This window comes from Oreochromis aureus, linkage group 11, assembly GCF_013358895.1.
Source record: "Oreochromis aureus strain Israel breed Guangdong linkage group 11, ZZ_aureus, whole genome shotgun sequence".
Classification (NCBI taxonomy): domain Eukaryota; kingdom Metazoa; phylum Chordata; class Actinopteri; order Cichliformes; family Cichlidae; genus Oreochromis; species Oreochromis aureus.
In genome coordinates, this window is record NC_052952.1 from 2,150,530 (window position 1) to 2,164,949 (window position 14,420).

The 14,420-nt window shown below is 43.8% G+C and overlaps 2 protein-coding genes across 3 annotated transcripts in view; both read left to right on the plus strand.

The window, feature by feature from the left end:
* The window catches only part of taf2 (TAF2 RNA polymerase II, TATA box binding protein (TBP)-associated factor), a 41,077-nt gene extending 30,219 nt beyond the window's left edge, over window positions 1–10,858 (plus strand). Inside the window, exons 24-27 of the mRNA XM_031754328.2 lie at window positions 4,141–4,370; window positions 6,847–7,011; window positions 7,497–7,599; window positions 9,795–10,858. Of these exons, the coding sequence (XP_031610188.1) occupies window positions 4,141–4,370; window positions 6,847–7,011; window positions 7,497–7,599; window positions 9,795–10,093 (797 nt within the window). The 3' untranslated portion in view covers window positions 10,094–10,858. The remainder of the gene's footprint in view (window positions 1–4,140; window positions 4,371–6,846; window positions 7,012–7,496; window positions 7,600–9,794) is intronic.
* A 2,435-nt stretch (window positions 10,859–13,293) lies between these two features.
* Window positions 13,294–14,420, plus strand: part of enpp2 (ectonucleotide pyrophosphatase/phosphodiesterase 2) — a 48,371-nt gene continuing 47,244 nt past the window's right edge. For both annotated transcript variants that reach the window (XM_039618974.1, XM_039618975.1), the window contains exons 1-2: window positions 13,294–13,397; window positions 14,103–14,208. In XM_039618974.1, coding sequence (XP_039474908.1) covers window positions 13,380–13,397; window positions 14,103–14,208 — 124 coding nt within the window. In that variant the 5' untranslated portion in view covers window positions 13,294–13,379. The remainder of the gene's footprint in view (window positions 13,398–14,102; window positions 14,209–14,420) is intronic.

Consider the following 14,420-nt stretch of genomic DNA (forward strand, 5'->3'; position numbering starts at 1 on the left):
GGCCAGAGCTTTGAGCCTATGGTCAGTGACATCAAATGCAGCACTGAAGTCAAGCAATGGGTACAAAGCAATTACCTACAACAGATGCCATTAAAAATCATTGCAGAGCTTTAAAACAGGGGTCAGGTCTCTAACCAGCATGATGAGAGTTTCATTTAGTCTAACTGGAGAGAATGAGTTAAGAGCCTCCTTTATAAAGAGAGGAACCAGAGAAGAGTTTTATGTTCATAACCTTATTTTCAACATGACTGAGAAATAAATAGCCACTCTCAGTGACATCATAAAGATACAGCTGTAGAAAAAATGATATGAAACAAACGGACTAACAAGGAGCATTTGCACATAAGCATGAGTCATTATTTGAACACATGGCCATGTTTAATGTGAACCTATTTTACTGGACGGTATATGTATAACAGAAAAAAATGAAAGGCACAATAGCTGTTGGAGTAGGCACACAGCTTCGAGACTGAACACAGGACCTGATTCTGTCTCGTGACAGCCTCACACTGCCGTCACTCATTTCTCACTCCCTGGCTGCACAGCTGTCTCCTCAGGTTCACAGCAGTGTGTCTGATTAATGAGCTTTAAGTTTTGGTCTGCTGCCGTACGGCTTTTGTTCCTCGGGAACAAATTACAACGTAGCTTTTCCTTCTCTCATGATGTGGATTCTACCCATGAACCACAGGCAGGGCAAATTACACTGATGGTGAGGTCAGCTAATGCTCACTCAGTTGTTCTTGCAAGAACTGCACCCACAGCTAATATACACTGTATGTTCCAGAACCAAGAACATGTTTTCTTCACTGTACGCTTTCTTTAATTTATCTGGGACACAATTCCAGGAAAGTCACTTGAGCTAAAAAAGTTCCCTCTCTGTACACGGAGCCATGGCCGGCAGAGGCTTGTAAGTTTAAACTGAAAGAAATTATTTTATTTGGACTGAAAAATTTAGAAAGCACCAGACTTTATTTTACCACTCCTCTTTTGGTGGCCATATTTGAGGAGACTTTTCACAGCCTAGCAGTACTCTCTGAGGCTACGTCCACACAAGCCCGGATAGATTTGAAAACGGCGTTTTGGTCTGAAAGCGCTCCGCGTCCACACTAGCGTTTTCAGTCGTATTCACAGAGTTGTGCGTCCACATTGAAACGGCCCACAACACTTATGTTCCAGTCCTGCGCATGCGCAAAAGCAAGCGAGATTTAAATAATTTGAAGAAAAGCTGTCTGGAGCACGTACAAACTGATATTAATCGTTTTAGGGCTGTCAAAATTGAGAGCAAACAAAACAACTGCTGTATAATGCCCTCCGCTATCTTTGTTTAATTGGTCACATGCATCACATGACTGAAATGCGTCATCGTTTTAGAAAGTCTGTGTTTTCGAGCGTCCACACTGCGACGGGACAGCTCTGTTTTGAAATGTATGCGTTTTCGAGAGCGGTTCCAAAACGCTGCGTTTTTCCTTGAGGAAAACGCCATCTCAGTGTGGACGGGAGGCCAAAACGGAGAGAAAACAATGCGTTTTCGTTTGAAAACGGATTAGTGTGGACGTAGCCTGAATGGTTTCAAAGCCAGACACTATATTGTGTTGTTATCTGAAATCCTCAGCATGCCATGAAGGCTGGAGCCACCAGGGCGTCTCCACATCCCACTCAGTGAGCATGCAGGAGGACTCGGGGTTCTTGTTTCCCACTTTCAGGGATCAGAGGAAAAGTAGTTTATTGGTCCATATACAGTGTTTTCCAAATCATATTTGAAGGCCTTATTTCTGCTTATTCAGAGTTTATCTTTATTATTCCATGTTGGCAGGAGGCTGTGAAGTGCATCCATCAACTGACATATTTCTATCAAGCATAATAACTGCAGTCTATAATCATCTCATTACCACAACGACATGAAGCCGATCACTTTCGTTCTTCAAAGACGGCGATAAATAACTTCCCACTTCCACATGTCTGACTGGACAGACTTCTGTCAGACTCCTAAACCAAGCAGCTGTTGCTCAGCTCTCACACAGTTTGATCACTGACTGTAATCCTCTGCAACAGATCCCCGATGAACTGGAAAAGAATCACAGCAAAAGACTCGGTTCTGTCTCAAATCATTGTGTTTTCAAACTGGTAATGCAACACTCAAGTCTCTCAGTCAGCTGGTTTCCAGAAAGTGAGAAACATCAAAGAAGAATACTTCAGCTTTTGCCAGTTTGCATGAATTAGCACTAAAGTGAAGTGACATTAAACTGCAGATGCATATTCTCTGCTCCATTATGACCCTGACCCTTGGTTTAATTCCTTCTGCACATCTTTAGCTCCATACAGGTGTCTGCAGATCTTATACCCTGAATGATACAGCCACATGGACATCCTAAATCTTTCTGTTTTTTAATGAATAATTAATTTAAAACAAATATTCAGTATATTCAGTGTAAGGGGAAGTTAAGTAAAGAAAATGTAGGATTTTCCAGTGGGATGACACAAATGTAATACAGAGAGGAAGGTACAGACAGTGATGGCAATCATCAGGTTCGGGGTGCCTGGGTCCCGTGGAGGTTGATACCCAGTGTTTAGTTTTTTCCAAACATGCTGCTGTGCATGATGATCAGAAGTCTCGTGGTTTGTCCAGAATCATCTTTGCAAACTTGATCTGTGCCACCATGTTGTCTTTAGAGAGAAGAGGTTTTCTCGTGGCAACCCTTCCAAGCATAATGATCATTAGCACATGGCTGCTCATTACCATCTTACTTCCTGCTTCCATTGGATTGCATTAGACTTTGTGTAGCTAGCTGTCAATCTGACTTTGGCTGTGTAGTTGGGTATTGTTAGCTGCCGGTCGCAGCAGATGGCCCCGCCCCTCCCTGAGCCTGGTTCTGCTGGAGGTTTCTTCCTGTTAAAAGGGAGTTTTTCCTTCCCACTGTGGCCAAAGTGCTTCTTCATAGGGGGTCATATGATTGTTGGGTTTTTCTCTGTATGTATTATTGTAGAGTCTACCTTACAATATAAAGCGCCTTGAGGCGACTGTTGTTGTGATTTGGTGCTGTGTAAATAAAATTGAATTAAATTGTTTTACTGTGTTTTAGTGCTAGCTGCCATCTTTTGATGTCTTCAGATGAAGCTAACTGTGCAAACTTAAACCAAACAATATTGGCAACTGTGAGAGTTAAAAGGTTTTCATGGATGTGATCTCTGTAGGTCCTTTGTTCATTGTCAGCGGGTCATTTGAACTGAGTTATGGTCTACATCTTGGTGCAGTGCCTCTATATAAACCCAAAGCTCTGCCTTCTTTTGTGTCCTCAGTTTTCATTATTTCTTTCTCTTCCAGGGGGTCCTGTCTTTCAGCCGAAGGTTTAGTCTGCCAAACAAAATACACACCATGTCAAAACCCAATTACAAGTATATGTTCACAGTTTCATGTTCTTCTGGGCTTTTATTCCAACATGTTATTAAATTTATTGATTTACAAGTTTGAGGCATGGACATAAATATTAATGATCGTTGTTTCCTGACGATGTCTGTTTATTGGTCAGGTTGGTGTGAGCAGCTGCCACACAGTGCTGCCAGTTTAAACCTGAGCTGCCCGGCCTGTGCTAACCTTAAATATCATGTTCTGAAAGTGTGTTGGTCATTTTATAATCCTTTTTCTCCATAGCCCCCCGTGTGTTAAACTAGCACACTCACACAGGATGGTGTTTCACTGACTGAAGGTCAGTGCTGTAGGAACACAAAGTAAGAGGACTTTCTGCTGCTGGTAGTCATGTTTTTTTCATTCATCTTTTAAAACCACAGGCCAGCTCCTGGCCTTTGGATCGCTGGCTTCAGCAAGATTTGGAGTTTAATTCATGCCAAATCCAAACTACTCAAATGACTCACATAATGAGACATTCAGCCTTCCTGTCACTGAGAGCCTATTATCTGTATTTAGTAGTGTTAGGATTGTCTCTGTGGGGATGTCAAATAAAACGTGTGGTTGAGCAGTATGCAGCTTAGGATTAAATGCAGACATGTACTTGTTGAAAAAAGCCTAACATGCTTGTAGATTTCCGAACGACTGCACTCAAAACTGCAGTCTTAGAGAGTACTACAGCAGGCTCGGGAGATGATGTAATATATGCACGTTCGCTTTGTTCTCTTCTTTCTCAGGTGCGTCCCATGATTGGCGGCTGCGCTGCGATGCTGTCAATCTCTACTACATGTTGTTTGGTCTGACTCGGCCCTCCTGCCTTCCACTGCCAGAACTGGGCCTGGTACTCAACCTGAAGGAGAAGAAAGCAGTACTTAATCCCACCATCAAACCTGAGCTGGGAGTTGGTGCTGTTATGGACACGCCTGCCAGCATAGGCATCCATGGTGTGGGCATGAGCTATGCAACAGTAAGTGTTGGGGAGTCGTTTCATTGCCACGATAGCCAATTTTGTTGTTTTGAAAAGCAAAACTCCATCCATCCCAGCTGTCATGGTACGAAAGGCGATGCAGACTCTGGACAGGTTGCTAGCCTATCATAGGCCTAACAGAGAACGAGAGACAGACAACCACAGTCAAGTCACCAGTTAACCTAGCGTCCATGTCTTTGGACTGTGGGTGGAAGCTGGAGTGTCTGGTGAGAACCCACGCAGGAACAGGAAGAACACGCAAACTCCACACAGGAAGGCCTCGGCCGGCCACTGGAGTCAAACCTAGGATTCTAGCTGCTACACAGCTACCAAGAAGGAAGTAAAAACCTTTAAGTATTTCACCTCGCAAGCTGGATCCTCACTGGCCACTTTATTATGTACATCAGTTCAACTGCTTGTTAATGCAGATATCTGATTGGTCGTCTGTGAACACAGAACATGTCACATCTTGAAGCAGATGGGCGATAGCAGCAAAGGACCACACTGGCTGCTAAGAACAGCAAAATTTAGTTTACCAAAACTGGACAATAGGAGACTGGATTGTGTTTTTAACTGAAATCCTCAGCATGCCATGAAGGCTGGAGCCACCAGGGCGTCTCCACATCCCACTCAGTGAGCATGCAGGAGGACTCGGGGTTCTTGTTTCCCACTTTCAGGGATCAGAGGAAAAGTAGTTTATTGGTCCATATACAGTGTTTTCCAAATCATATTTGAAGGCCTTATTTCTGCTTATTCAGAGTTTATCTTTATTATTCCATGTTGGCAGGAGGCTGTGAAGTGCATCCATCAACTGACGTATTTCTATCAAGCATAGTAACTGCAGTCTATAATCATCCAACCAAGCAGCTGTTGCTCAGCTCTCACACAGTTTGATCACTGACTGTAATCCTCTGCAACAGATCCCCGATGAACTGGAAAAATGTTGCTTGGTTTTGAGTCTCAGTTTCTGCTTTGACATTTAGATTGTAGGTCAGAAAACATGGATCCATCCTGCTTTATAACCACGGTACAGGCTCTTTCTTCTCCCTTAGTACCAGCTAAGCATCGTTTAAACACCCAAACGTACCCGAGTATTGTTGCTGACCATGTCCAAATCCTTTATGCCCACACCGTCTTTATGTACCATCTTCTGATAGCTGTTTCCAGCAGGATAACACACAGAGTGACAAACCTCGGATCATCGCAGACTGGTTTCTTAAGGATGAGAGTGACTGAACAGAATTCAATGACCTTTCTCGAATATTCTGAAGCATGGCTCCCAACAGACGATGAGGAGTTTATACCACAGAGAACAACCTGGAGAACTTAAGATGAACTTGGAGTGGAGTAAATGTTGGTGGTGTCTCCAGCTTACGTATGACGGTGTGATGAGTTATCGTGTTGGGTTTCACTTGTTTTTAACTCCAGTGGTGATGTCAGCAACCAACTGCTCGGTGGTCGTTTCTTTTCCTTGAAACGCCACACTGAAACGTTCACACTGTGTGCATGTAGAAGCTCATAAAAGTGATATTATTTTTGGTTGGACCCTGTGTAATTATGGCTACTACAGGATAATGCTGCCAGCAGTATTTGGCTGTACCCCATCGTCACTGCGTCAGCCAGAATCACCAAACAGAACAGCGTTCTGCTTGTTTGTTCATGATCAGAATCTCTGCGACGGTTGATTAAACCACTCCATTACACACGTTAACTACAGCGCACACTCAGAAGTCTGCAAGTTCTCAAAGATATGATTGAAATCAAGTAAAGTGTTTCATGATTCTGCTTAAAATGAAGAACCTCCCCGACCTTTTAGGACTCGGTCCTCTCGCTGCCTTAACCCCAGTTTTTCTACCAACACATTGACCCCACACCTTAAAATGACCGTTGGAAAAGCGAGTATGGCGAAACACATACAGACATTATAAGACAGTGTTAATCCTTTTAAATAAAAGGCTCACACTCTAAAATCACCTCTGCAGGGCTTACGTGAACTGGAGGCACCTTTCAAATACTCAAACTCTGTGTGCAAGCTAGCATCAGCCAAAGCCATTAGTGTTAAAGCCCTGACGTGGTAGCACTGTAGGACTGCTTAGCTCCCACTCACAGCTGTACTTGTTGTAGTCATGTACTGTTGGATGGACAGTGGCAGTGTTGAAAAACATGTGGACTCTAACAGTAATGTGAGCTACTCATGTCCATGTTTGTTGCTCATAGGTATGCATACACAGGCAGAGGGCTAGAGATGATTCAATCTAATCATAACTGCTAATTTTCAACCAAGTTTAGAGGGTTTGTGTAGCTGGATTTGCTATTTGTGAAACTTGGTGAGCTGTTTTTAGCCTTAATGTTTATAGCAGTTATACCAGTTCTCTAATAAAGTGTGTATTCTATTTCTGTAGCTACGTCATTGCACTGTCCTGCTATCAGAGTTGGAGCTGCTGCTCATTCTGATTTCTTCCTTTGTGTCTGTCAGGTGGACGACGAGCCAGATCCTGTTTCACTGGGTGTGTGTGGCGTAGGCCAGCCCCCTCAGGGCCTGAAGAGGAAGGCTGACACCCCACTGGGATCTCCTCCAGAGCCAGGACAGATACTGCAGCAGCAGGATGATGATGGAAGGGGAGCACGCTACAAGATCAGAGTAAGATGCTAATGTCACACTAAAGAAAAATTCATCAGCCACCCACATTTTCAAAACGTTAAACAGAAAAGAACAGTATAATCTGCACCAAACACCAACGCTGCGTCTCTTGATAGTGATGGCAGGTGATAGTGGTAATGCAGGACATTTAAAGAGAAGCCATTGCTACTGTAGCCGTAGTAACTTCAGATCCAGCTGGACAACTGCTGATGCTTTATACCTCCATTAAGCTGTCCACCAAATCTGAAAAACAAAACAGCTTAACGATGTATCTGTTCACAGTAAAACTTTCTAACATGTCAAGTCTGTTAAACCAATTACTGTTGGGCAGTTTATACTCAATGGGCTGTTCTATTGAAATCTGGAGTGACATGTTAAGGAACCGCTCCTCTTTATAGTGGCTCACAAAAACATTATGATCCACAAAAACTGCTTTCATTGAAACTGAATGATTCACTATTTCTAATCAAGTTCTGCTGTTGTAGTTCAACACTATGGAAGATGAAGATATTGATATGGAAACTGTTCATGACAGTCAGGCCTTCATTCACCATCACCTCAATCTGTTGGAGAGACCTTCTACACCTGGTAAACACCCACACACACACACACACACACACACACACACACACACATTACATTCACGTCCTGAAAACTCTTCTTATTCAGTTCAGTGCAGTTTTATTTATATGGCATCAAATCACAACAACAGTCATCTCAATGTGCTTTAGATTGTAAGGCAACACAACACAACAACCAGATGGTCCCTATGAGCAAGCACTTGGCAACAGTGGGAAGGAAAAACTCCCCTTTAACAGGAAGAAACCAGCAAAACCAGCCTCAGGGAGGGGCACCCACCTCCCTCAGCTGGTCGGGGGTGAGGGCGATTAATAATAACTAATGATTAAATGCAGTGGTTTATAAACACAAAGTGAAGAAGAGCCTAAGGTGCTTAGAAAGACAGTGACTGGACTTCCTTAAATGTCTTGAAGACGTTTCACCTTGCATCCACGAGGCTTCGTCATTTCTAAAACCAAATGGTGAAGAGTAGCAGGTATTTAAAGAGTACCAGGTATTTTGTGGAGTTCCACTCCGAGCCATTGTTAGCAGTATAAACTCAGCCACCTACAAATTTCCAAACACCTTCCTAGCTTCACTTGTGGGGAACACACCCCATCACATCAAACACTCCACTAACTTCTCCAACAAGTTACGCTGAATCCAGATGAAACCATGATGCCATTTGATGTGGTCCCACTTTTCACTTGTATACCTACAACTGTGGAGACTGTCAGAAAAGGATTGTTGTACAGCACTTTGTTTGAAAGCGCTTAATTAAAAAAGTTAGCATTATTATTAGTATTATTATTATTATTATTATTATTATTATTATTATTATTATTATTGTTACCACAAGACAGCTCCTTACAAAACGGAACCAGCTTAACCCCCGATCACGTCTGCCTTACCACCACATATTTCCAATACGAGGGTTTTTACAGGCAAAAACAGCCATGTGCCATGGGATCTCCAGTATCACCCATTGTAGCCAAGCTTCACATGGAGGAAGTGGAAAGTAAAGCTCTGGGCTCTTTCAAAGGGACAGTACCTAACCACCGGTACAGCTACATGGATGACACCTGGGTCAAAATCAAAACCCAAGCAGTAAAAGCCTTCACTGTTCATCCCAAGGACAAAACTCCCAAACGCAAGCTAAGCAACATTCATTTAAAGAGTGCTCGGGCCTCTACACTGGAGGAACCAAAGAGCCGCTCCATAAACACATGGCAGAACCTAGAAGAGCCACCTCAACAGGACATTTGGGGCATTATTAAACACATCCACTGATGGGCTGAAGAACCTTAATCTAAACCTAAAGGGGAGCTTAGGACACTGGTTTGGGTGAAGTCCAGCCAGGGACCATTTTAAACTCGGGTGGGTCACATTAGCTGGTGGGGTCATTTGGCAAACTAGTCACTTAGCATTACCACTCAGGTAAGGACTCTAGTGATAATGTTAGCAACCAGCATAAAGTGTCGCTAGATGAGTTTGGGAATGGTTAGTTTGTTAGATTAGCTGACAAAGCCAAATCTAAGCTAACGCACACAAATTCCCTGCTATCTGTTGTAGTAGCTAGCTTGTCTAACCTTAGCTCGTTTGCACGCTAACATCAGTAGCAAAATCCTGTGTTAAGCAGCATCAGTGCATGTTTGTTATTCCTGTAGTGTGTGTTGGAGTCGGCCATTTTTTGATGTTAGTGATGATTGAACTCCATCAAGCTAAAGTCAGTAGTGCTGCTCACTGCTGACGCTGTGTGAGAGGATAGGCTTTGAGGCTCTCAGGAGCAGAAACCTGACCTTTTTGGATTTCTGTAGAAAGGAAACTTGCTCAAATAAAGAGTGAGTAACAAATGAAGTCAGAATTTCCAGGTTCCCAGTCAGAATTTTAAACTGGAACGCCCCCTCAACTCGGATTTCCAACTCAGAGAGTTGAAGCAGCCACTGCAACCTCGAGTTATCAAAGATGGCGGCAGTGAGCATAAACAGTAGGAAAACTGTCAAAGCACTGTTGTGTATTTGGGGCTATGCACACAGCACTGACTACACTGTTTTTAAAAGAAAGGCGCATTTTGCTGTATTGCTAGTGATGCATGAGTGGCTCTACCTGACAAAAGAAAGGTAACCAGCTTCCAAGGTATCCAGAACGTGGCAATAAACAGATTATCCAGGAGGGCCTTTAACACACCCCAGCTTTAAATCTGACACTTGTCTTTCTCATTTCAGGTAAAGAGCCATCATCTGTTGAACAGGCTCTGCTGTCCATGCCTGCCACACCCGTGCCATCTTTCCCCAAAGAGACCACCTCCTCATCCTCTAAGCATGGAGGCGACCACGGCCACCATCACCACCACCATCACCATGAGCATAAGAAGAAGAAGAAGAAGCATAAGCACAAACACAAGCACAAGCACAAACATGAAAGCAAGGACAAGGAGAAGGACAGAGACCGGGACAACTCGCACACCTACAGCAACAGCCCGGCCAGCGGCAGGTCGCTGCGCTCGCCCTCTCTGTCCGACTGAGCGTCCAGAGGCCGGCGCGCTCTCCAGCTGCTGTTGGCTCCGGCTGGGTTAACGACTCACATGTGGCACACAACAGCACGCTTGCCTCCGTTGCTTCCATGTCTGGACTCAACATTGATTTCTCAGTAGTATTATGAGACAGGAACTCTGCTGTTTCAGTGTAAGCCTCAGAGAACCGAAGTCCTCGGCACAGACACGAGGGAAACTTCCACTGAGGCTGTGATGTCATCCAGGTAGACCCTCCCAAGACCTCCCTGTGTCCTTACACCACACACACATACACCGCTTCCAGGCTGTGTGAGGCGTGCAACCACACACACCTCTCTCAACAAACAGCCTCATCCCCACAGCTCAATCCCAGCATTCAGCGTCTGCTGAGGGGAAAAGTGATGGACCGCGTGCAAACGGCTTCCCTCCCGGAGACATTAAACAGATGGATTTCACTGCACTGTACCACTGAAACTCGAGTAGTGTGTGTGCGCGTGTGTGTTTTATACTTTGCTTCCTAATTAAATATGTTTTGGTATCCACAGACGTTGTAACTGATTTAAACAGTGTTCGTGGCTGGGTTTACTCTGGCATCATGTCTTAGCTTTGATTAGGTGGTTTTAACCAATGAGAAGAACAGAAGTCATTCAACATTTAGATAAACAGCTGAGCATCGGCCTTCTGTCACAAAAAAACGGTTTTTGTATCTTCCGATTGACCTTACCATGCTGAAATCCAACAATAAAAGAAAAAAGACTGTGTCACTTGTCAAATGTTGCCGTTGTTTCCTCATTGTGTAAACGTGAATGTTTGTGGGACCCCTCCTCTCCAGTCTGTCGGGAGGTTTGAAATTCCCTTGATGGGATTGTATCGTTTTCATTGAATTAATGACAGTTGTACGAGTCGGTTCTACCACACAGTCAGCTGCCAAAACCTGTAAAATGTAAATGGACTGCAGCACAATGTAGAGCATACCAACTACAAGATGAACTTTTAATTTTCTATACTGATATTTCAAGAACTGTTTTTTATTAAAATAAATAGCTGATTGCTATTTCTTTGTTTTTGCTGTATTTTTGTTTGACTCATAAGCTACACGAGCTCACAGCTGACGTCTGTGAATCCTGCATCTGTAGTTCCACTGCTGATTTATAAGTTTGATCTCCTACAAAAGAAATGAACACAGTAATTTTTTATTGTAGTTTCATTTGAATGGAGACAGAATATCAGCCAAGCATCAAGAAAAAAGACTTTGTATGCAAGTTCTGAACTGATTTGCATGTCATTGAGTGAAATAAGGATTTGTTCCTCCAGCCAGAATTCTGGCTCCCTCGGGTCTGTGCGTCCATGTTGCACACACATTACAAGCAATCATTTAGAGATATTCCCGATCTCAGTTTGATATGTGTATGAGGCACCTGTCCAGTCAATTTCTGCCATTCCAACCTCTCGACCGTCTGTAAGACCAAAGAGCTGTCAAAGGAGGTCGGGATAAGATAGTAGACCTGCAGGAGGCTGGAATGAGCTGCGATATCATCAGCAAAAGACACGAAGCAGAGACAGCACGGAGAATGAAGGGCAGAGATACACCAGGTAACACAGACGGAGCGACAATGAACACAGGCAAACACACACTATAAATACACACAAGCTAACAAGGGAATGACAGACTAAAGAGGACACAGCTGAACCTAATTAGACACAAGAGAGACAGACCTTCAAAGTAAAACAGGAAATTGACAAACACAAACTCAGGGACATGAACAGAGCACAGGAGGAGGACACGGGATACCAAAATCAGAATAAACTAGAACATAAAATAATAATACTAAACACAAAACACTGGGTCAAACCACCCAGGACCATGTGAGTGATTGAGAGAAGGGAGAAAGTGTTGTGGAAACATGAAGCCAAAACAGACCTCTCTGGCATCAACTCGACCCATCGTGTTTGGAGGAACAGAAATGCTGACTATATCCCCAAAACACCACCTCCACAGTAAAGCATGGAGGTGGAAACAATATGCTTTGGGACTGTTTTTCTGTTAAGGACACAGGACAACTGCATGTTGTCCTGTTAAGGACACAGGACAACTGCATGTTGTCCTGTGGGGGATAATAAACGGGACTTGTGTATCGTAAAACCACAGCCAAGAACCTTCTTCCCTTAGCCAGAACACTGAAGATGGGCCTTGGTCATAGGGGGTCAGCTGTTGGGGTTGTTGGGGGTTTTCTTTGTAGCATTGTGGGGTCTTTACATTACCATATAAAGCACCTTGAGGCAACTGTTGCTGTGATTTGGTGCTATATAAATAAAGCTGAATTGAATTGAATTGAAGTGGCCAAGCAGCAGCCAAGAAACCTAAAGATTAAGATTTTCTGTGATGTGTGCAAACCTCTGCTTGCCAACAAGAGTTGTTAGTACTAAGTGTTGTTTTGCCGGAGCACCAAATACTCATTTCACTCAATGACATGCAAATCAATTTAGAACTTTAACACAATGCGCTTTTTCTGGATTTTTGGTTGACATTCTCTCTCCATTTAAAGGAAACTACTTTAAAATTTAGAGAAGTGAGCAAACTTACAAATTCAGCAGATAATTAGCTCCCTCTCTGTGTACTGAACATCCGAGGCACGAACTCTTAATATTTCTTTCCACAGATATACCTCTGACCACATTCACTTTTTCAGACTATTTAAACAACATCTCTCAAAAGTAGTTTCCAAGATGGACGTAAGGCCTCTGCCTTACAATGTAAAGCGCCTTGAAGCGAGTGTTGACATAAATCAATTAATAAATGAACTTTTGGCTAAATTTAGGCCTGAGAGTATATATATAAAAACCTTTGATCTTAGAACTGACCCAGCATCAGTTTCAGGGCCCCATCTTTGGTCAAGTTTCACTTTTACAGAAGCGGTTTGGCTATAGACCAGTGTCAGCTGCCAAAAGATAAAGATTATTGATATACTGTAAAATAATAATAATAATAATTGTAGTGTTTCTTAAGCACCTCACTGTCCTGTGAGTAAATACTCTAACCACAGCTCAGTGGGTGTGGAGATGTTTCATGTCTCATGTTAAACGCGCTCCTGTCTCCGGATCTGCCCGTCATAAATGACCGGAGCCCTCCTCCACAGCTACACCAATCAGAATCCTGTCCGCTCCTTTCAGTCACCTCCCCCTCCCTCGCTGCTGTTCCTCTTCAACGGTCCTCCTCTCCGGTGGTCCTTCGGTTTGGAGAGTCAGCATCGGTCACTCACGGACCTACAGCGCGGTGCAACAGGACGCACAGAGGAACATGTTGCTGCACAAACTGGTAAGAGTCCATGTGTAAGAGTTTTAACTGCAGCTGACATTGAAAAAATACGCATGTTTTGTAAATCCGCGTGCAGTGACGCGTTAGACCGCGTTTCTTGGTAGTTTGCGTTATTCTGCGTGGAACCTCTACACCCCCCTGTCCTCCTGTCCTCCCTGCTGATGAGCATTTGCAGAACAATCGTGGATTCTTCTGTCATTTCCGAAAGGTCACAGATCTGTCAAACTATCCGGCGATTGTGATGCAGCTGAGGGGTGGTCTCTTCACTTTGAACTCAGCACCCCCGCGGTGTTCGCAGGTCACGGGGGAAACCTGCAGTTTGTGTTACACCAGCTCAAATAAAGCTTTCGTGCATCACAAACTTCTGAAGCTCGTTTATGAGCAGCCAGTGCAAACAGAGTCAGTCAATGGTGAAAACGGGGTTTGCAAATGAAAAGTGCTTGAAGTCAAATATGTGACATGTTGCTGTTCCTCTGTGTTTGCTCTCTGATGAATAAACCTCATGACCCTTTCACTAAGCCCAGTGCTTCTCAAGCTCTCAGGCATGGAGCACTGCAGGTGAATGTAGGCCATGAATATGACGTCTGTAGCTGAAGAGAAATAACTGTAAAAGTAACTCTTTAATTCCAGCTTGAGAACCACTGGAAGATGCAGCATGTAGACCGTATGAATGCCTGCTCTGATGTTGGTACTTTGTGTCCTCAGCTTGTGTGGATCCTGTCAGCCCTGTGCGGTGCTGACATGTGTTGGGGTTTTGTGTATGATCGGCCCAAACGCTCAGGAGAAGATGGGACATCGGCCAGGACAGAAAGTGAGTACGCTGCTGCGAGGAAACAGAGAAAACCTGACAGGCACGTGTGCAGCAGAGGTGACCTTGGACAGGAGATGGTAGCTACTCTGTAACTAACACCGTCCTCTGATGTCTGTGTAGATATAAGTTTTGTTTTCCCAAGTTGTGGTGTTTTTATGATACTTGGTGGTTGGTGGTATCAAAATGAAGTAATTTTCACAAACAATTAGATT